This window comes from Lynx canadensis, chromosome B3 (genome assembly GCF_007474595.2).
Source record: "Lynx canadensis isolate LIC74 chromosome B3, mLynCan4.pri.v2, whole genome shotgun sequence".
NCBI classification, from domain to species: domain Eukaryota; kingdom Metazoa; phylum Chordata; class Mammalia; order Carnivora; family Felidae; genus Lynx; species Lynx canadensis.
In genome coordinates this window covers 32,056,804-32,079,609 of record NC_044308.2, presented here as the reverse complement: position 1 = coordinate 32,079,609, position 22,806 = coordinate 32,056,804, and the positions used below count along the sequence as shown (strand labels likewise).

The following is a 22,806-nucleotide window of genomic DNA, read 5'->3' as shown; positions in this document are numbered from 1 at the left end:
CACTGGTTGGGATGAGCACTGGGTGTTATATGGAAGCGATGAGCCACTAAACCCTATTCCTGAAATCATTACTACACTAAATGTTAACAAACTTGGATTTAAACTAAAAAAAAAAAATTCTGCCGTGATAAATATGTTCACTACCTTGGTTATGGTAATGGGTCCACGGGTGCGTACGTACATTCAAATTCATCCAATTGTACACGTTAAAGATATGCAGCTATGGTGCCTCAAAAAAGCTGATAAATTACACCTCAATAAAGTTGGTTTCATATATATATAAAAAAAGAAGTGAATGTCTCCCCTCAGAGCTAGGGGTGCCGGGCACTCCCTCACTGCCCCCTCCTCCTGGTCACATAGGGCAGAACCCAGCGGGCCCCTTCCTCAGGGCAGCCCCTGGCATTCGTGCTCCCAGCCACATCCTATCACCGCACTGCCGGAGACAGAAGGGCTCAGACCCCTGGCTCTCAGGCCTGGCCCGGGGCAGACGTAGCACGGCCCACCTTACCCCCGGATTTCCACCCCGGAGGCCGCACCGTGGCTAGCTCTTTAGGACTCTGACCTCAGTCCACGATCCCCACACTGCAGCCCACACATCCTCGACCCGGCCCGTATCAGGATGGGCCGTCCAGATAGCATCCCTGGCCTCCGCTCCAGGTGGCCTGCACAATCTCTCTGTCTCCCCTCGGGCAGAGACAATGGTACTACCCGGCTGCTGGTCAGGCCCTCCTAGGTACCCCTGTGAGGAGCAGAGACCCTTCCAATGGGTCCCGGTGGGCTGTAAATCTGCTTTAATGGAAACGTGCAGCAGACCGCCCCCCCCCCCAACGAGGACTGATGTCCTTACAGTGACGCCCCCGACACCTCCCTGTTCTGAGCGCACGGCGGTGTATCGTGCTGATGTGGAGGACGAAGCAGAGCAGTGACCCACGGACAGCTCCCGCGACTGTGACTTCTTTCCCACACCCCCCTCAAAGCTCCTCATCCTTGGAAAACGCTGGAATCCAGGTTGGGGTCACACTGACCACAGTGCCTATCCAGGGCCACGGCGCTTCCCAAGGACTTTCACGTTTCCCATCTTGTTGAGGCCCCACAGCAGCCGGTGAGGTAGGTGAAGATTATTAGACCCATTTTGTAGATGAGGTGGAGAGGCTCAGAGAGGCAAATGGGCTCGCCCAAGGTCACACGGCTGCTAGACAGCAAAGCCAGCTATAGCCTGGGAACCACACACTCATGGGAGGCAGGGCGGCACGGGCTCTGTGACCTCGGGCCAGTGAGTTAACATCCCTGAACCTCAGCCTTTTCATCTGAAAAATGGGGCTAAGGAACAGTTCCTATCACATGAGGTTGTTGCGAAGATTACATGAGATAATACTATAAAACATACTTAGCATAGGAGTGGCCCAGAGGCCTGCCCAATAAGTGTGAGCAATGATTATGATTATGATCTCCAGGATATCCAGATGCTGTGCCTGGGTCGGCCCCCCACCCCAGATGAAGCCTTGTTACCTGCAGGCTCCCAGCTTGTCTCTGTTGGTGTCATTCAAGACCTGCGAGGGTGGGTTCGGGGTCCTTGTGTGAGGAAGCAGGGGCAGAGTAAGGCCATGGGATTCCTCTCTGGGTCTGCCTGCCTAGAGAAGGAGCTCAGGAGCCTGCCTTTAGCCCTTTCACAGCCCCACAGTGGCCACTGGCTGCCCTCTCACGTGGACCTCAGTTTCTGCACAGGGCCAACTCTGGGGCTGGCTGGCTTTGCCCTAGAGGACAAAGCTGAAGATAGGAGTTGGAAGGATGGGGGTGGTCTAGTCCCTCCAAACAAACCCCTTCCGAATCTAGTGTGGTCCTCTAGGGTCTGGGGAAGCCCAGCTTCCCAGCAGGGAGGCCTGCCCCATGGGAATAGCTTGCTCCTTCTCTGTGTCCTGGGGAACCCTGAGATGGAAGGGGAGTGGGGTGGGGTTGTGTATCTCCCCGGGTAAGTCTGCCTTTGGGAAGGAGAGGCACAAGCTTCGGAGTGGAAAGTATGGGGGGAGGTGTGTGTGGAGTGATGCCACCCCGAGGCCCTCCATCCTGCAGTCAGACCTACGGTTAGCCCTTGGCCTTGGACACTGCTCCTTGTGAGCCTGCCACCTGTCGATGGATCCCCTCTGGGACAGGGCCCAGGCCAGCAGCCAGACTCCACCACCGTGCTCGGGGGGCCTGGAAGAGGAGTCCCACCTAATTTACATGCTTTTGGACGCCCCTTTCGGGAGCCCTGCAATGAGAAGGAAGGGAGGGTGGTTCCGGCCGCACCTCCTGGGACCTAGATGGTGAGTAGGCATCTTTGTGTCTAAGATGAGCTCCGTGAAAGCTCTGGGGCCTTCGGGGTTGGATCCTTAGCATTTTAAAATTTTATTATGACTGCGTTTGTTTAAATATATATATATGTATATATATATATATATTTATAGCTCTATGTGCCCACTGCCCCCCAGCCCCCTCCCCAGCCCCTAGTTTTTCCCCTTGGCTTTCTGTCTGGCAGCCGTGTAGGGCAGCAACGTCTGCGTGCTTTTGTCTGACACTGTTTGGGTGCTGCTGTTCCTTGTGACCCTTCGGGTCTGCTCAGGGGCCAAGGTGGGGCCTGAGCGGCGGCTGGTCACTGGAGAGCGTCTTGGCTTGTAGGGAGCCGGGGAGGGCTTGAGGGGGCCCACGTGGGCCTCTGTACGGGGAGGCTCTGGGGACAGGCCCACCTCCTCCTCTGCCACCTCCTCCTCACCGTCCCCTTCCTCATCGTCACAGCACAGAGCGTGGTAGAGTACTTTGTCGCTGAACCGCACCCTCTCCCGTGTGCCTGGGGTCCGCTGGGGCAGCTGGCCCTTTGTGGGGCCAGCACTGAAGGCCTCCTCACTGGAGGAGTCCGGGGTCTCCACTCGTGGCCCATTGGGGATGGGCACGCCACCATTCATGAGCCGGTAGTCGGGGCCAGCCCCTGGCCGGGTCGACTCTGGGCCGTCCACGGAGTCCGAGGGGGTAGATACATCCAGGAAGGAGCAGAACTCCCAGCTGTCCGAAAGGATGTCAGCTGTCATGAAGTCTAGGTGACCCAGGTCGAAGGGGCCGCCCACGCCCGCCTTGTCACTACTGGAGGTGCTGCTCACAGTGGCCGTGGTCCAGTCGTCTGGCTCCAGTTCAAAGTCGAAGTCTGAGGTTAGCTTATCGATCTGGCTCACCACCTGGCCATGGAAGGAGAGACGAGTGAGGGGGGCCTAGCATCACGCGGGTGTGAGCGTGCCCCTGTCCCCCCCTGCTAGATGCCTGGCTGATGACCCCAGAGGATGGTGACTGGGCTTGAGGTCACAGGTTCGTTTGCCCCAGTGAGGGCCCACGTTGGACGAGGGTGAGGAGAGCCTGTCTGGGCCATTCTCCTATTTTCTAGTCCTCAGTCCCTCCTTCCAGACACACACCCCATCCACGCACACACCCCTCTCCCCCCAAGCCAGCTGCTGTTCTGGTGCTCAGAGTTCCATCTTCCTTTGATTGAGAGGCGGCCATTTACAGAAGCTGACACTCCAGCCAGGCCACTCGGTGGAGAGATGAGCAGACCACATGATGGATGAGTTGGAGAGGAAATGATACGGGGTGACCATGAGGAAGACTCTGCCCAGGTTTCCCAAAGCATCCTGGACCAGCCTGTGCCGGGTCAGTGACTGTCCCCCATGAGTCTCCATCACCATACCCCCACGTACCCCGGAGCCTCCTCCTTCCTTCCCTTTCCTGGCCCCTGATGAGTGGAGATCAACCCTGGCTCGTTGGGGAAAGAATAAGAAAACCCTTCATCCTGGGTCCAGGGCCGCTCATCACATGCACTCGGGGGGGGGTGGGGGGCAGCTCGGTCACAGAGACCACTGACCCCACCCATCCCACATGAAGCAGCACCCTGCCTCTATAGAGGTGCCCTGCCTCAGGACTCCTCGCCTAGACCCTGTCAGTGCAGAAATCAGGGATGAAGACAGTGAAGGGGGAAAAGGGAGACCCCATCAGAAAGGGTCCAGAATGGGCAGAGTAAGGGAAGGGGGAAACGATTCAGACCAAAAACAAAAACAGCAAAACAACAACAATAGCAAAGCAGAGGGACCAAGAGACCCAAGGACAAAACATACACAGTGCGTCCCCAAGCTCCCGGTGCCTCTCTGGTGTTCTTTCCCTGGGGTCAGAGCAGTGAGGTAATGAATTAACTAAGGAAGCCCCTAGTCCAACAAACTTGTATGAGGATGACTGCTGTCCAGTGATGTGCTAGGTGTCTGGTGAGGGGTGGGGGTGGGGGATGCCCCCAAATGCAAGACAAAAGCAAGGGCATAAACAGTGGGCCAGGAGGTGTATGGGTCAGTGAGAAGTTTACTTGCTTAGGAGTCAGAGGGTCCTACGTGGGTGACCTGATCAGTCATTTTCCCTCTGAGGTCTCAGTTTCTTGATCTGTAAATGGGGAGGTTGGGCGAATGCTTTATTTCCAAGGTTCCTTCCATCTCTGAGATTCTACGACTCTGGGTTTACAGGGATGACTGAGAAGCTGTTTTGGGGTGTCCATGCCTAGGGGTACCCACTCCCCATGGCCCCAGGCCCCAGGCCCCAGGGGTGGTGGGATCGTTTGGCTGGAGCCTGCAGAACTGGGGGAGTCAAGACACTCGGGTTCTAGATTCAGCTTAGACATTGCTCTGTGTGTCTTTGGGCAAGTCACACAACCTCTCTGGATCTCAAACCTCATTTGCCACCATTTGAATACAATGACTCCAGCGCTGCCATCCTCACCAGGGCCCTCATTGAGGAACGGTGAGAAGGGCAGTAAAGGGGCTCTGTGGGGCACTGGTGATAAAAGTGACATCATCTCCCATCTCTGAGCACCAACTGAGCGTTAGGCTTTCCACCCATGAGATCATCACCTCCTGAGCTTCCAGAAATTGCACCCGAGGCACCAGTAACAGGGGGGAGCCGAGATTCCCACCCTCTCCTGCCGCTCCCCTGCAAGACTGCTCACCACCGTGAGGTGCTACTGTGATGTCTGGGCTTGGGCAAGAAATGTGGGGAGGGTGGGGCCCCACCCTCCAATCCGGCAGTCCCTTCTTGTGTCCCCCACCCCCGAGTGACTCCCCCTACCTCAGAGAAGCTCATCTTCCCCAGAAGCCCCTGTTCAACCCAAGCCCCACCTGAGGGGTGGGAGTCCTGGCCCAGAGCAGGGGCCCTCAAACCGGAGTGGGTTGATGCACGCCGGAGTTTCTGATTCAGTAGGACCCGGGTGGGGCTCGACAAGGTGCACATCCAACACGCTTCTGGGTGCTGCTAATCCAGGGGCATACTTTGAGAACCACTGGACGAGGGCTCTGGGGATTTAAGCTGGTAAGGACATAGCACCTGGGAGCATTGCCAGTCTCAGGGGAGGCCCTGAGTGTCTGGGGCAAATTAGGCTCTCCTGATCAAGTTCAGCCTGAGCCTTCTGCTGTGGAAGCATGGGGACACAGCTAGTAGAAATGCCATTAAATGACTGGGTGTGACCACACAGGGTTGGCTGAGGCCAGGCCAAACCCAGAAGCTGGGCTCCTAATGCCTGTGAGGAAGACCCAGGGTGCACAGGGCAGGGGCCCTAAAGCTGTCAGGCTTGGACATACTCCTTCCCACCCAAGAACTTCTGGCTGGCCACCTGCTCAGGCAGCCTTCGCATTCAGGCCCTTCCCCTTCTCCATTAGAACGCCCTTCTCTGGTTCCATCCTGGGATGTGGAGGGACAGGACAGAGGGAGGCTTGGGTTCAAATCCCAAGTCGGCCACATCTTGGCTAAGGAACTTGAAGCAGGTGATTTTCTCTCCCCATGTCTGTTTCCTCCTCTACAAAAATGGGACGGACAATCCTCTCCTCACCAAGGTGATGGGGGTTTAATGGAACGTGATTTAAACTGTAGAATCAGCACAGCCAAGCACTTGCGAACCTGGACTCTGGAGTCAGACCTAGCTAGGTGCAACCACCGAGTGGCTGTGTGACCTTGGCCAAATGACCCGGCGTCTCTGTGCCTGTGTCGTCATAAAAGGGAATTCTAGTAGTACCTACTTGACAGGGCTGTTGGGAGTAGTTAATGACACGATGCCCAGAAAGCAGGTAGAACAACAAAGACTATCAATCTCCACTGTGCACCAGTGGGTGAAAAGGTAGAACCAGGCCCCTGGCACCAGGCCCAAGAGCTGATGGGAGTCACTTCTTCACCCACAGAATGGCATTCTGATGGGGACATTTCCAATGCTTGTGGCAGAATAATGGGACCTATTGGGTATTCCAAACCCCAGTACATGGGTGGCACCTATGTTCCCTGCTCTGTCTCCGGACAGAGCAGGAGCAGAAGAGGGTCTAGACGCCAAACGGTAATGAAACTCAAAGGCAAAGCTGGCCCAGACCACTAGGGACAGGCACACCCACTTGATGAATGACATGAGTGAGGACCAGAAAGAGGAATGATGTGCCAAGGGCACCCACCCTGTATGCAGGGCCTGGGTCAGTCCACAAACCCCACCACCTGTCCCTATACCTCATTTCGTGGGGCCAGTGGGGCGGGCAGAGGACAGGCAGGCCCCATGTTACCTGCCCCTCTGCTTCGGATGCCTTGAAATCTGTGATTTCTCTCTGAGATTCAATAATCATTTTGCCTACATGTAATTTAGGATTGTCTTGGAGGACAGGGAAATAATTATATATACAGAAGGAAAGAGATGGGGAGAGAGCAAATGGAGAGAGAAATGACAGCATAAGAATCACAGAATCCTAGAGCCTCAAAGCCAGAGGACTGGAGTCGCTGTCGGCTTCACCCCTCTCCCTGTGCTTGCTGAGGGGGAGACTGAGGGCCAGAAACTGGAAGGAGCAGAGCTGAGACCACAAGTCAGGAGTCCTGACTGCTGGGTCTGGCACCTTAAGAACAAGAATTAGCTGATCTAGAGCGGGCAAGAAGGAACACTAGAAAGGCAGGGCTGAGGGCCGTGACAGACCGGCTGGGGGTTCCAGGCCCCGTCCCAAGGGCGCCCCCAACCTCGGTCCTGCTCATAGCCTCAGCAACCTCACCTGAACAGCCGCACCCATCCGCAGGCAGCTTCCTGCCCAGCTCCTGCTGCGCGCTGCATTCAGGGCATCTCAGAATCAGCCAACAGGACCGCGTCACCCCTCTGCTTCCAGCACCGCCCTGCTCCCCAAACTCCCGAGTGTCTCAAACACAAACCCCACAACTCTGGCCACAGGGACTTTTCTCTCCAGCAGGCAGCCACCGCCCTGCCAGGCGAGCCTCCCCAGCTCTACCCACTCCACCGAGCCCACTTCGGCCTCTGGGCCTCACCTGGAATGCTCCCTCTTTTTCTATTCACCCCATCTCACTTCCATCAGGAGTTTTCCCTGATCCTCCGTGGGGAACAGGTTCCCTAGGATAGGCTCTCAAGGCACTCCGCACCTTTCCTTAAAATATTCTCCAATATTTATCACTGCTGCAATTGCATATACATGTATGTTACAGGATTGATGTCTTCCCACTAGACAGTAAGCCCCATGAGGGGTGGGACTGGGAGCATCTTGCCCGCCATGGCACCCCTAGCTTGGCACAGGGGTTGGCACACTCCTCACAAATACAGCCATGGGATGAGTGGATGAGTTGAGACAGGAGGCTGATAAAAACTGTTGGGGCTGCTTTTCTGAGAAGGAGTTGCATGGTCCTATCTTGCCCGCCCCAGCCCTCTCTCCAGCCCTGGCTGAACCCTCTCTCCAAGGAAAGCACATCTGTGTTCCTTAAGGCCCCAGAGCCAGGACCGAGGACCCAGGAGTCCCAGAACCAGCATCTCCCTCACCTCTGGCCCCTTCCCCTCACTCAACAAGCTGCTACCTCCTCCCCTCCCACCCAGCTCCCCAGGCAGCTGGTTACATAACTGGGGATCTGCATCATTTATGACCACTGATTATTTTTTAATTCTGTGATTATGTTATTTATTGTCTTCGGGGGGGGGGGCGCTGTGGAGTGGGGGGTGGGGAGAGTTGACTGTGATTCATGACTCTCATCCTGCAATTTGGCCTAATTGGCCAGGGAGCTTTGTGAATCTGTCCAAAGGAGGAGAACGCAAAGGGAAAGAGGGAGGAAAGGAAGGTGAGGGAAAAAAAAAAAAATAAGAAGAAAAAAATCCGCACAATTCTTGCTGAGCTGCGGGTGATGGCGCTGACCCACTTTGGCACAGCTCCGTGGTCCCCAGCCTCTCCTGCCCCAGCTGCTTCTTGGCTGGGCCACATTCATCTCATGAAAGCCCTTGGCTTTCCATGCCACGTCGTACATAGCACCTTGCCGATGGGACTGCACGGTTGCCACTGGGCCTGTTCCCCGTGCAAATCAGGTGAGGGGACCCTCCGCTGCCACGCCAGGTGGGCCACTGTGCTCCTAAGTTAGGTCCCACCCAAGAGTCAGTGACGACATGACAGTCACCAGCCGCGAACTCGAGGATCACTTTTGAGCCCCCATGCTGAGTGACATCGTGGGGAGGAGGGGGAGGAGGAGGCCAAGTACCTGGTTAAGATACGCTCACCATCTAAGGGGCCAAGGATGAGGGCCCTTCCCCCTGCCCTTGGGGTCCCCCAGCTGGTGAGGAACAGGGAGCCCAATGGGGAGGCAGATTCCCACCCAGAAACACAAGCAGGAGCTTCCTGGAGACGGTGGGGGATTCTCACTGAGGATTAATCTGAATTTCATACCAAGGCCTTTAAGGCTCTGTGTGATCTAGCTCCCGGCTCTCTCTTTGACCTTTCCTCCTGCTTTTCTCCTCCTGGTTCACTCCACTCCAGCCGCCCTGGCTTCCTTGCTGATTCCCAACATGCCGAGCTCACTTCCACACTTCCTTCTCAGGACCTTTGCACTGGCTGCTCCCACTGCCCGGAAGGCTCTTCTCCCAGATACCCATTCGTCTTGTACCTTCCTCTCCTTTGGGTCTCTGTTCAAAAGGCATCTTATTGGAGACCCCTCCCCCCCCATCACCATCGCTCTCTACCTCTTTCCATGCTGGAAGAGGGCGACACTGCCGTACAGCCCAAGATACTGAAGGGTGCCAGCCAGGAGGCCAGGGTCCTGGCTCTGACCACTCTGATCATGGCTAAGAAGCTGATGTGACTCCAAAAGAACAAGGCCATCCATGGAGTAAGAAGCCGGCCGGTGCAAGAATATCTCCTTAATAATCTCTAAAAGATGTGGAGCTAGTTTGGTGTCCCTCACGGTGCATGTAATTTATACATGGTATCACATTTAATTCTTACGACAACCCTGGGGCAGGTGGGCAGGCATAAGATTAAGTATCCCCATTTGCCAGAAAACAGAAGCCCAGAAAGGTGAAGTAACTTTCCAAAGCTCACACAGCTAGGAAGGGGGTGGAGCTTGGATTTGAACCTGAGACGTCTGGCTGTAGAGCCCATGCTCTTGGCCTTAAGGCTGTGCTGCATCTCTATCTAAGTTGAGATTCGCAGAAATTTAAGGAGTTTGGAGAGCCTGCTGGGATTGGCCTGGCGTCCTGGAGCACTGGGGAGCCTAGGAGGGATGAGGGTTAATTAATGATTGACAGTCACATCCCTCTGGAACACAACTTCAGCTTTCAACGCACGTTTACATTCTTCACCTTACTTAGTCCATGAGGGTACTTTCCTCACCCATGGGACAGAACTTGCTCCCTATCACCTGGGGAGCCAGTGACAGAGCTGCAGCAGGGGTTTGGGAGGGTGAGGGAGGTATGGGAGAGGGAACTCCAAAACCTTTAGGGGTGTGAGTGTTAGCGCCCCCCCCCCCTTGCCACATGCCAAGCCTCCGATAAACCCTTGCAAGACCACTCTGAGATGTGAATGATCAGCATCCCCATTTCAGAGATGAGTAGACTGAGGCTCAGGGGCCTCAGGAGGAAGTGCTTTAGGGTCTCCCATCTCTCTCTGTGAGTTTCAGGCTTTGTGCTCAAGAGGATGAGGAGGGTTTGCCTTGATCAGTGGTATGTGCTCTCCTGATGACAACCCAGCTGATGAGCGCTGACCCGGTGGTATCTGGGGAAGGGGGTATAATGAGGGAAGAAGTGCCTGCCACCCTCTAGACCTTGGGTCTACCCATGCCCCTGATGGAAAAACGCCACACAAAGGGACTGAGAAGAGCCAGGTAGATCCAGTTTTATAAGCCCCCTTTCAGGATCAAGAGCCAAGATTGCAGGTTCTAGGGAACAGAGGGCTGCAACCCTTTACCCCAAACTAATGCCTGGCACCCCCACCGGGTAACCCCATTCCTGATAAACCCCATCCCACAGGAAGTCAGTTACGGTGTCTCCTCTTCTGCCTGGGCCTCCCAGAGCCTTACCTGCTTTCCCCAATACTTGTTTCTGCCCATCTCCCCATGTCCAGACCCTGCCTGGGGGATGGGGGAGCTCTGAGGCCTGCCCCCCTCCCAGCTGGGTGCCATTGGCAGCGGGCAGGCTGTGGCATACGGGGTAGACGCTGGTTGCCGTAGCAACCTGCCAAAGTCTTGGGTGGAGGCACATGGCCTACAGGGTGTGTAGGGGGAGGGAACTCATCTCTCTCTGTCCTGGCTCAGGCCTCTGGGCTGCACGGCCTGTGACCCTGAAGCTCTGCTGTGCAGGACATGGGGCTGCGTCTATATATGCTGAGAAGGGAGAGAGGGAACATCTAACAGATCTGCAGATAAATCCTAGTGCTTCTGATCTCCCTGCCTCATCCTCGAAAGGGCATCCCCTCAGAGCATCACAGCGCGAGCAGAAGGTGTCATCTCTAGAAGGCCCCTGTCAAAATGCAAAAAGGTCACCCACTAGTCCCCCCTGCTCCAGCCTCAGAATAGGCCACGGGAACCTGAGTTCTGGGCTTAGTTCTGCCACTAGTAGGCTCCGTGACTTTGGATAAGCCCCCAGCCCTCTCTGGGCCTCAGTTTCTTCAAACAGAAAATGGACAGGGCTGGTATGGGTGATCTGTGAGATGTCTTTAAGCTCTGGGTGACTATGCTTGGGGAGACAGGAGAGGCAGATCTCAGAAGATGCTCAGTTGAGAGTAGGCTCCGGGCCATAGGACTCCCAGGCTTAGAGTCCATCCTGGCTCTTTTCTGGGTGGGCCTACTGGGGCACAGGTCCCATGCCCCTGCCCAAGACTGAGACTCTGGATGGTTCCCATGGCCCTGACGGACCCACAGGAGCATCTGGAAAAGATGGGGTAGAGAGGGATGAAGGGGAGTTGTAGTCCTTTGGACCAACGAGTTTGGGGGTTGCTCAGGGGCATCTGGTCTTCGACCACAACGCTGATTCTGGGCTGAGGGGACTGCCCTGCCTCACCTCAGTTCTTGTTCCAGCCTCTCCACAACCCCTCTGCTTGGGACACAGCTCCCTTCAAACATGCCCTGCTCCTTGGCTCTCCAGGCCGGAGTGGGTGCCCACCATCACCCCCCTCTCCTCCATCCTCCAGGAGCCTCCCTGCACAGCTGGCTGCGGAAAGAATGAACCCATAACTCCCATTCAATCACTCTCTCTGCTGTCTCTGCAGGGGCCCTGGTTACAGGGAGTTGAAATTTGCCTAAAGCCCACCTGGCCGGCTTAATGGCACCCAGTGGGCAAATTCAGGCCAGCGGCCCAGAACGCTGGTCATGCATTTTGGGCTCGAACACAGCCCAAGGGGCAGGGCTGAGGACGTGTGTACCTCATTACCCCAGCGATGTGGGAAGCAGTAATTAAACCGGGCTCCACTTAGACAGAGAGGGACACACATCCCGGGATCTCTCAGTGACTTTTCAGCCTTGGCAAAAACATTCACAACTGTAGACGGGGATGCATGCCTCTAGACGAGACTCCTGCCCCTGCCAAGGTACCCAGGAACTCTGGTACCCACTAGTGGCCCCCCAGACACATTCCCACCTCAGGGCAGGGCAGGCCTAGCTGGCTTTAACTTTTTCCCGGATCAAGGGTTCTGAGTATCTGTGTGATTTCTGGAGAATGCTCAGAGCTTCTCAGTAGGGCCAGCAACACTCTCTCAGAGCCACCTTCTGAGTAGGTCAGAGTCTGCGAGGCAGATGGTGGGGTCAAAAGCCAGCTTGGGCCCCAGAAGAGTGTCTCCCACTAAGAGGCTATGGTAGGATTTAGTCTATATTTGTCACCTTGGCAGCCCGGAGGGCTAACCATAGGCCACGGGCCCACAACACGCTGCCCAAGTCAACTCTGCAACACTGAGGCCCCTCCAGTCCTGGAGTATGGTGAGATTTCTAGCAAAGCAGATTTGGCGAAAGAAGAAGGAAAAGGAAGTCCCCAGCAAAGTGACACAGGTGCACACAGCTGTGAGTACACATACACACTTAAACACGGATGAGCATGTTTTGGTGCCGGGCCCAGGAAAACTGGCCTGGGGTCTGGCCGGCCCCTCACTCACCTCCCTTAGCTCCTTGGCCACCTCCTTGAGCTCCTGCAGGATGCCCTCAAGCTGCCCGATGACCATCTTCATTCGCTGTCGAATCCGCTCCCGCTGGCCACCACTGCTGGGGTCGTCACTGGGCTGCCCGAGGTCCGGGGTGCCCCGAATGTTCATCCTTTACCACGTGGCTGCGGGCCTGCCCATACTCCCCCCAGCCGGGCACACGCTGCGTCTGCCTCCACGGAGCCCCCCTCGGCCAGGCAGAGCTCCACATCTTAACGGCCCCCCAGCCCACCCTGGCCCTGGGTGGCCCTCACCCAGCCCCTGCCCCCTGCCACCCCGCCTCCTCTGCCTCTGGGTGGGGAATGGGACACCCAGAGGAAGACAGAGTCTGACAGAGGGGGTCAAGGTGAGGACACAGGAGAGCAGGGGGAGGGGCCTCGGGTCTCAGGAGTGGCCTCCAGGACTTGAAGTGCCTGAACGTGTGCTGAGCTGATCTCTGGCTGAGCCTGGACACAGAGGCAGGGGGATGACTCTGCAGGGACTAAGGGTAGGAGATGCCCTTGGGATGGGGGAAGGCAGCAGTCATCCCTCACAACTCCTAGGCAGTTGCAAAGCCAGAGGTCTCCTGAGGCAACTGACACCTGCAGAGGGACGGTGGCTGGGGTCTTCCAGATGTGGAGGGGGCTCCAGATGTGGGCAGCTCTGAAAAGGGAGCTGGTCTGAGGAGAAGGGCAGCCCCCTGCAGAGAGAGCAAGCCTGGCGTCAGCCCTCCCAGGCTGCAGCACCAGCCGGCAATGCCGCTGCCTCCCTCCTCTCGCCAGCCTGCACCCTTCGTCGCTGGGGAATTTTTTTCTTTGTGGGGAGGGGTGGTGGAGGCAGATGGTCTACAGCATAGCCCCTCCTCTAGAAGGAAAAGGAGCCCCTGCTTTGGAGGCAGAAGTCCTCAGCCTGCGACGGGGCACCCTGCCCCAGCTCCCCCAGCTCCCCCGTGCCTCCACTCCCTCCCCCCCCCCAGCCAGGCCTGGTCCCGCTGGTTTGCCAGAGGGCCTCTCCAGTCCTTCTGTCCTCCCTCCCAGTGCCCCCAGGTGCCCTCACTCGCAGCGGACCCTCCCTTCCCCAGCCCCGCCTTCCCTCAGAACCCCAGCTCCGCTCCCGGACTCACCAAGGGTGGGAGCACCGGCCTTCCTTCCGAGCAGCGTCGGGGGCCAAGCCCCAGGAGGAGGTTGGGGGGCCCCCCCAAAGGCTCCCTAGGGCGGGCTTCTCTCTCTGGACCCTTCGGCCCCTGGCCTCAGGGAGGTCCTCAGAGCCGCCACGGGAGACATCTGGACGGTGGGAGGGGGCGGGGCCTCCGAGCTCCAAGGAAGGGGGCAGGAAAAATCTCCCCCAACCCCCGCCGGGCTCCGGGTCGGGACCGAGCGAGGGTCCGGTGGGCTTGGGGCTCCGAGGCCACAGGTGACCCGGGCGCAGGGCGACCAAGGCGACGCCGGGCCGGTCCCAGCGCGTGAGCCAAAGTCGGAGGGATCGGAGGGCGCCGGGATCCCCTCAGCCCACGCCCGGCATCCCCCGGGCTCTGCACAGTCCGGGATTCGCTCTGTCCAGTCCAGATCGGCCGGCTCCGGGCTCCGCCGAGGTCTGCCTGCCCTGCCCCGGAGTGAGCGGGCACCGCCGGGCGCCCGGGGCGCGCTCAGCCGGGACCCAGAAGGTCCGCGCTCCGGCACCCGCGGCGCCCGGAGCGGCCGCAACGGTCCGCTCCGCCCGGCCCGGCCCGGCCCGGCCGCCCGCCCGCCGGGGGCGAGAACGCTCCCACCGCTCTGTCCGCGGTCGGAAAGGTCCGGAAGCCGCCGGGCCCCGGGGGGAGGGGGGAGGGGCGGGGGCGGCCGCGGGGACCGGGTCCCCGCCGGGCCCGGCCGAGAGCGCGCGAGGCAGGGGGCCCGGCCCGGCTGGGTTCGGCGGCCCGGGCGCGGGCGGGAGCGGCGCCAGGCGGAGCAGAGGAGGCGAGGAGAGCGAGAGGAGGAGGCGAGGCGCCGGCGAGGGAGGGGAGGGGGCGCGCGGCGGGCCCGGCCCGGCCGGGGCGCTCGGGGCTCGCAGCCTCCGCTCGGCTCCCGCCGCCCCCCGCCCGCTGCCACTCGGCTCGCCTGCCTGCCGGTGGGGCAGACGGGCGCGGGGTCGGGGCTGGGCCTCCCTCCGCTGCCTCGCCCTGCCCTGCCCCGCCGGGCTCCGCGGGGCCTGGGCCCGCTCCCCGAGCGCCGCCGCCGCCGCGCCGCCCGCGCCCCGGCCGCCCCCGGCCCGCCCCGCCGCCCCCCGCCGGACTGGCCGCCCGGGCGGGCGCTGGCTCCCTCAAAGGCCGCCCGGCTCGCTCGGCTCCGCTCGCTCGGCGCTGTCAGAGAAGGGGCCGGCCCTGCGCGCCGGGAGGGAGCTTTTAAAGCGACACACACGCCGCCCAGCGCCGAGCGCCGAGCGCGCGAGCCGGGGGGTCTCAGCACCCGGGTGACCGCCGGGGTCCTGCGCTGTCCGGGCTGAGGCGGACTAGCCCGGCGGGACTGTGCCCGACCTCGGGGCGCGGAGGGGCAGCGGCCTGGGGACTTAGCTCTTCCCGCCTTTCCAGGCAACCCTGTTGCCCCTTCCCCCACTGCGGTGCACCCCAAGCGTCTCTTTTGGCTAAAGTTTCCCGCATCCAGACCCTCCCCTTTCTCCTTCTCATATCTCAGCCTGCCCCAGAGCTTGCGTTGAGGCAGATTAATTCAGAAAATAGAATACGGACAACCTTTACCGAGCGCCTACTGTGTGCCAAGCTCTGGGCTAGGCACAGTTGGGAGCTGGAGGCTCCGGTGCCGGGGTAGGCGTTAGACACTGATCATTTCTTCGGTTACTCATCCATTTACTCAACATTTATTCAGCGCTTTCTGGGTGCCAGCCCCCATGCTAGACTCTGGGGTCTCAGGAAGGAAAGGCAGCATTTTAGGAAGCTCACAGCTCCTGGGGGCAGTGGGGGCACTCCTGAGTAAGCTGAGAGGTGGTAAATGCAGGACAAATGCAAGTTCTAGAAGAAACGGTAAAGGAGTGGGGAGGGCGGGGAGCAACCCAGGTCAGGGGCTGGCAGGCTCTCTCGGGAGGCAACCTCTGAGCTGCATGGGGAAGGAGAAGTAGGAGTTACCCCGGTGACTGTCAGTGTGGAGGAGGTAGGGATGAGCGCTCTGGCAGGGAGGACGGTTAGAGCCGAGGCTCAGAGACAGAAGTGAAGAGAGGGGGGGTTTGACACCCTGGGCCCTTTAGCGATGACCTGTTTGACAGCTCTGTGGACAGTGGATTAGAGGAAGACCAGATCCTGGAGAGACTTGGAAGCCACAGTTGGGCGCTTGGATTTTCTCCTGGGGCAGAGGGGAGGGTGATATCAGGGAGGAACCTGGTCCTGCTTGCCTTCTCAGGAGACCGACTGTGGCATTGTGGATGGGGGAGCTGAGGGCTAGGCCACAGGGAGGGGACCAGTTAGGAGGCTGTTGCATGAATCCAGCCGAGAGAGGAGGGGCCGAGCGGGAGCAGAGACGGAGAGGAGGGGATGCTTTGAAAAAAATTTTAGGAGACTAGAACAGGGCTTAGAGACTGGCTGGACTTTGAGAGGGAGGGAGTCCACGATGCCTCTTACAGCTTATGGCTTATAGCTGGGGAGACCGGGTAGATGCTTGTGCTGCCAGTTTTGTCGGAGAACAGAGAGGAAGAACGCATCTGGGGTGAAGATGAAAAGTCCAGTTTGGGACAGGTGGAGACATCCTGAAGACAGTTGAGTATATGGATCTATGTCTGGCCTTGAGGGTTGTTTTTTTGTTTAACTGAATCATTATTTGAGGGGATGAGATTAAGCAGGAAGATTGTGTAGACTAGTACTAAAAGCAGTAGGTCCAGGCTGGAGCTTTGGGAAAGAGTCCCTGGAACAGGGACAGTCAGGGAGGTAGGAGGAGAATGAGAGTAGGGTGTCGTGCAGGCCTGGGAGGGCAGGGTTTGGAGGAAGGCATGGTCGGCCATGTCACAGGCTGTGGAGAGCTGCCGGGAGGGAAGGAATGGAAAGTACCCACTGGCCTTGGGACTTAGGAGGCCACTGGTGATGTGGCAGGGGAAGGTTTTGGGGGTGGGGAGGGAGGAGATGGAAGGTGGTAGGAGCCATATTGTTGGGCATTGGGTGCTGACTGGTTTAGTGAGGAATAGAAGTGAGTCTAGGTGACACTGACAAAAGTTCAGATGACAGGGAAGTAGAGATCTTGAGCTAGAGGTGGAGGAATGATCAAGAGAGATGGGGCTGGATGGTTGTTTTGAGGCCGGCCCAACAGGGAGACTGAATTCCAGGGACAGCGAAGTGTTAAGGGTACCAATGGTTTCACTTGTTCTCCAAGCTCTCTCAGAGGTGTGTGCACAGGGGTCTTCTGCAAGACCCTGGGTCTTCCAGAAGCGGTGAGGGTGGGAGTCCAGCTGCCTGGGGCGGGGGAGATATTCTCCTGGGGACATGGGGAAACCAGAGGCCCCAGCAGTTATCACTTAAAAAATTGTGGTGAAATACACATGAAATTTACCATCTTAGCCATGTTTAAGCGTGCAGTTCAGTGACACTAAGTGCATTCACATTGTCGTGCAATGACCACCACCATCCATCTGCAGAACTCTTTTCATCTTGAAAACCTGAAACTCTGAATGCAGTAAACAATAAGTACCATTCTATTTTCTGTGCCTACGAATGTGACCGCTCTAGGTACCTCCTAGAACTGGAATCATATAGTCCCACCGACCATTTGCACAGAAGCTATGATGCTAAGACTAGCCAAGATCAAAAATGGGCTGAGCCTGAGGAAAGAGAACAAGTTTCTCTAGCCTGAGGTCCATGGAACCATCTGCCCATGTGCGGAATGGGGGAGATGTGTTTGAACTGTCAGTGTTAGGAGACAGAGAGCTTGGTTTCAGAGGGTAAGTTGTGACTGCTTAATACCTAATTGATCTTCGGTCTCATTAATAGAAGTGAGTTGTGTAGAAAAAGGGAGGTGACATTTCTTCTGTCACCTGTGGGGATCAAATATCTAGGACCCCAGTCCACTGGGTGGATCCCTAAGAGGGCAGCCAGGATGGAGGAGAGGAGGGGACTGGTGTAAATGTCCTGTGAAGAAGGGGTGGGCTGGTCAGAGCAGGCTTAAGAAGAGAATTCTCAGAAGATTATAAATCTGATTATAAATCTCCAAAGGGCTGTCACAGGTGAGAGGGAATAACTAAGTTCTGGGTGGTGCTCGGGCTTGCCTTCCTTAGAGTTTGGAGATTAACTCATTCTCTCTTCCCCTCAACCTCCCTGTCTGCCTACCCAGATGTCCCAGCCTTCAGATTTCTGCTTAGATCCATATTCCATCCCCCTGCCATCTCCAGACAGCCTTCCCTAGTCCTTAGTTGGCAGAGAAAAACAGAAGCACTCTTTTGGCCCCTAACCAAATGTTTCCCAGGATGTTCATTTAATGTGCTGGCTGTGTGACCTTGGGCAAGTCACTTAACCTCTCTGAGCGAGGATAAGGAGCCCATAAACATTTTTATTTTTCCCTATATTGGCTGCCTTGCCAAAAAGGAAAAAAAAAAAAGTTGTCTTCTAATGTCTCTTTGACTCAGAAAAATAGGGATGATAATGGTACCTACTTTCCAGGGTCATTGTGAGCTTGGAATAAAATAATGCCTGTGGAAGTGCTTGGCCCAATGCCTGGCACCAGGTAGGTACTCCATGGATGGTAGCTGCCATCAGTTCTTCTTAACGGCTTTGTGTCTACAAGCCTTATTTCTTCGGGAGGCTGTGACCTCCCCCAAGATGGTGTCTGTGTCGTGTCCGCCCCCGTCTCTCACACGGACCCGTGTAGTGGACTGTGACGGTGGCTTTTACCTCTTCAGCCCGTTTTCCATCATCCCACTTCTTTTTTTTTTTAATTTTTTTTTCAACGTTTTTATTTATTTTTGGGACAGAGAGAGACAGAGCATGAATTGGGGAGGGGCAGAGAGAGAGAGAGAGACACAGAATCGGAAACAGGCTCCAGGCTCTGAGCCATCTGCCCAGAGCCCGACGCCGGGGCTCGAACTCACGGACCGCGAGATCGTGACCTGGCTGAAGTCGGACGCTTAACCGACTGCGCCACCCAGGCGCCCCTCCATCATCCCACTTCTGACAACCCCTTCCTTTGGGAAACTCCCCCGTGTTGTCACATAGCCCTAGTGGGTCGTCCTTTGCAGAGCCCGCTACTCCCACTTATCCTACCCCATTGCCAGCAGGTGGGCTGCAGGTGTCAAAGAGCCTCTTCCTCTAGCACCAGTGATTGGCCCAAGGGGTGGGCACACTACCCAAGCGGAACCAATCAGACTCGTTCCCGGAGATTGATATGTAGATGCAGGGGGGAGGGAAGCCTTCTTCCTACCAGGATGCAAAGTTTGCTGACAGCCAACTCTCCCACTAACTGGAGGAGCCAAGCCAGGCAACAGAGGGGAGAGGAGTTTAGAGAGCACGCTGGTGGCACTGAGTCCCAATCTTGGCTTTTATGGCCTGGCAGCCTTTCTTTCAGTCCTGGGAGCTGCAACTACATCCTATCCATCTCTAAGAGCCAATAAATCCCTTTATTGTACCAACTGGTTTCGTTGGGTTTGTGTCTCACACGACCAACAGGAGTCTGACAAACACACTCAGGGAATGCTGACGGATGACTAAGTGATTGGATTCCCGGATAGGGTGGGATGTCAGAGATCCTGCAACCCGAGGGTTGGGAACTGCTGCCGTGTGGCCATGGAAGGGGAGAGTGGGTACTGGAAGGTTTTGCATCAGGCAGACTTGGGTTTCAATTCCAGCTCTGCCATTTACTAGCGGTGTGATCTTGGGGAAGTTACTTACCCTCTCTGAACTTGAGGTTCCTTATCTGCAAAATGGTCAAAGTCATAGAGACTGCACGGGGTTGCCTTGGGGATGGAATGAGATAAGAACAGGAAGCACCAAGCATTGTGCCCCAGGTGGGGGCATGGGAGGCAAAGGCTAGAAAAATGGTAGCTGTTTTTATTAGCCTGCAATCCATTGTGACTGATAGCATAGGACTGAGACTGGCATGCAGGTCAGGAGGAAACCAGGATTCAGTCTGCAGGCTGAATTCTCAAAAAGAGTGGGTCCTGGCACCAGGGAGGCAGAGCCAGAGCCAGAGAGAGCACGTTCAGAGAAAATAGATAATAGAGAAGCTCTCACTTTGGCCGTGGAGTTGGAAGGCCCACATGCTGGCTTTTCTGTTAACCACGTGACTTGCTAAATCTTCCCAAGCCTCAGTTTCCCTTCTTTCTTGGTAGATATCAAGATACCAAGTATTTGGTAGTTATCTTGAGGGCTAACGCCATGTAACATGTTCAGCACAGGGCTTAGTAAGTGTTCATAAATATTGTTGTCAATATTTGCAGCCTAGGGAAATTTCTGAACACAAAGGTGGGATCGATGGATAATATTATAGGCAAACTTTCCATAAGAAAATCCCCAGGTAAAGGAGTGCCTATATCTGATCTCCTAGGAAAGGCCATTTCGGAATGAGGAGGCGATGACATGTGTTTTTCTGCAGCTGGACAGCGGTGGGGCTCCTATCGAGGAAGCCATGTCTGGGGACATTTCTGTCACCTTCCTGCTCGCTGTAATCTCCCCAGCCAAGGCAAGGTTTTCCAAAGATTTTGGTACACTGGTTGCCTCTTCTTCCTCACTTCCGATCATTCCTTAAACTTCACAGCCTGGTTTCAGCTGTCATTGCATTGTTGAAATCACCCTCACTGAGCAAGACCTTGTGCTTGGTAACACCAGCAGACCCTCTTTGTCCCCTGTCCAAGGTGATTGTTTTGTGGTCCCAACCCTGATAACTGGGGCACCCTCTACTCTATAGCATCATAGCTCATTTTCTCCTGGTTCTCTTCCTACCTCTCTGAGTGCTGCTTCTGAGTTGGCTTCAAGGATTCTTCTTCCTCTGGTCCCTGGGATGTTGGTGATCCGTGAGGATTCTCGCTAGGACTCTCTTCTCACTCTGTACACTTTCCCCGAGGGAAGTTTTCCACACTCCCTAAAGGTTCTTGACTTCCAATTTGCTATTTCCAGAAGAGACTATTCCAAAACTTCAGACCGTATTGCCACCTGCCTGCTAGACATTTCCATGAGGATGTCATGCAGGCACCTTAACTCAGTGTGCCCAAGCCAGAACCCATTGTCTTTCCCACCCCCAAATGTACCCCCTCTTATCTCCCCCATCTCGGACGATGGCGCCACCCTCCAGCCTTCCACATAAGCTGGAAACTTGTGATCATCTTAGACTCTTGCTTTCCCATATCCAACTGGGCACTAAGTGCTGTTCATTCCACCCTCTTAAAATTGTGTAGACAGGTTTCTTCTCTCTACTGATGACCAGGCCCTGTCTTGGACCCACTGGCCCCTGCATTAGCTGATGGCCAACTAATGGATCTGCCAACCATCAGATTTATTCTGTGGAGTCCACTGTTGCTGGAATCAGCCCCCCCCCTTTTTTTTTTAATGTTTATTTATTTTTGCGAGAGAGAGACAGAGCACTAGCAGGGGAGGGGCAGAGAGAGAGGGAGACACAGAATCCGAAGCAGGCTCCAGGCTCGGAGCTGTCAGCACAGAGCCCGACGCGGGGGCTCGAACTCACAGATCACGAGATCATGACCTGAGTTGAAGTCGGAAGCTGAACAGACCGAGCCACGCAGGCGCCTCGTCTGACATCAGCTTTCTGATCTACCTGTTTATGACCCTCCATGGCTTCCCCATTCCTACAAGGAAAATCCGGTGTCCTTAGTTTGGCATTCTGCTCTTTTCAGGAGCTGGCCCTTGTCTGTCTCCGCAACCTCCTCTCTGTGGCCTCTTGCTCCCATCGCTTCTGCCAGGAGGAGCTACTCGCAGCTCTTCAACACACTAGCCAATACACCCGCTCTCCTGTTTGGGTGGAATGCTTGCCTTCTTCTTCTCCTGGAGACCAACCGCCAGAACCTCCTGACATATTCTCGCCGTGCGTGAGGTCCCTCCTCTGCACCACCACAGAGCCCTTGTCCACTGCAAGTGCGGCACTTGCCACACTACACTGTCACTGTGAGTCCGACCCTCCCCCACCGGACCATGAGCTGCTGGAGAGCAGATACCTCCGTGTCCTCGATGTCCAGCAGAGTTTGCTGTAGTGACTTCTCAAGCCATGTTTCGTGAATATGGAATCTCTACAATGCTTATTTGTCTTACATCTTTATGAAACAAAATAGCTTTAAGGTGACCTGGGATGAAAAAAGCTGGAGAGAAGGAACAGGGCGCATAACTCAGCACCCCCCCCAGGCCCCAGTGCACATTCCGAGGCTTCACACCCCTCCCTCCCCTGAACCTTTGACACCCAGACCCCGCTAACAGCATTAGTCTGCCAACAGCATGAGCAAACTGTGTTGTTATCATCCCCTCCTGTCTTCTGGGGAGTCTTATGTTATCCATTACCCCTCACTCTCTGCTCTCCTGTCAGTGAAATCACCGTCCACCCCCCTGCCCCCCGCCTCTTTCTCCTGGTTTCTGTCCATCAGCATTTAAACCTGCTTTCTAAACTCTTCTGTCTTAAAAGTAAGATCCCACTTCCCTCTCCAAGCACTGGCTCGACTTTGCTCTCTCCACAGCCAGACTTACCCCAAGAGCTGTCTCTTCCCCAAGATGCCCTGCCTCTTCTTCCCCAGCCCCCGCTGATTCTCCCTCCCTTAGCGATCTGGCACCTGCTTGTACCGCTCGTCTAGTGAAATGCTAAGGTCACCGGTGACCTCCAAGACACCCCACCCCGGGTGCTGATCTGACTTGTCTTCCCACTGCATTCAGTTAGTTAACCACCTCTTTAGTCAGCCCCCTCTTTGCCCTCAACTTCAGGGGCACCAAGCCTTCCCGGATTTCTGCCGGCTGAGTGTTCACCCCTGGCTCTCAGCTGCCTCCGCCACTTTCCACCCTGCCCTGTCCGAGCACTGGAGTTGCCCCAGGCTCAGCTTTACGTTGTCCTGTTCATCCTCAACCCTCATCCTACCCCCTCCGTCCTGTCCTGCCCCCCCCCGCCCCCACCCGTCTAGTGGTCGCCGATGCCACCGACAAGGCTCCTCATTCCCGAAACGCATCTCCAGCCCAGATTCTCTCCAGGTTCCAGACTCGTGAGATCCTCTGCCTCCCGGGAAGCTCAGATTCAAAACTAAACCCGGGATATTTCTGACACAAGCCCCCCGCCCCCACCCCTGCGCAACCCCGATCCCATATCTCTGCGGCTCTCACAGAAACTCTGGAATTTTTTGTACCTTCCTGTCTCCACCCCCCACATCAAATCCACCTCTGCTCATTCTGCCTCCTGCATATTTCCCCTGTCTCCATTCT

General features: G+C 56.4%; 1 protein-coding gene across 2 annotated transcripts; it reads right to left on the bottom strand.

The window, feature by feature from the left end:
- Positions 1-2,456: 2,456 nt before the first annotated feature.
- On the bottom strand, positions 2,457-14,051 carry INSYN1 (inhibitory synaptic factor 1). Of its 2 annotated transcripts, XM_030317749.1 has the most exons (3): positions 13,564-14,051; positions 12,417-13,140; positions 2,457-3,206 (listed from the first exon to the last, which is right to left on the bottom strand). In XM_030317749.1, exons 2-3 carry the CDS (start codon positions 12,570-12,572, stop codon positions 2,484-2,486), a joined length of 879 nt encoding a protein of 292 aa, XP_030173609.1. In that variant the 5' UTR covers positions 12,573-13,140; positions 13,564-14,051; the 3' UTR covers positions 2,457-2,483. The 2 variants fall into 2 exon arrangements, with proteins under 2 accessions (XP_030173609.1, XP_035920172.1); XM_036064279.1 differs by lacking the exons at positions 12,417-13,140; positions 13,564-14,051 and having other exon boundaries at positions 2,457-3,036; positions 3,132-3,199.
- Between the last annotated feature and the right edge of the window lie 8,755 nt (positions 14,052-22,806).

What these genes read in the sequence shown, in the direction of transcription:
- INSYN1 (XM_030317749.1), bottom strand. Translation starts at nt 12,572, where the DNA reads ATGAACATTCGGGGCACCCCGGACCTCGGGCAGCCCAGTGACGACCCC. An exon ending in TGGCCAAGGAGCTAAGGGAG is followed by an intron (nt 3,207 to 12,416) that starts GTGAGTGAGGGG and finishes TTCCATGGCCAG; the next exon opens with GTGGTGAGCCAGATCGATAA.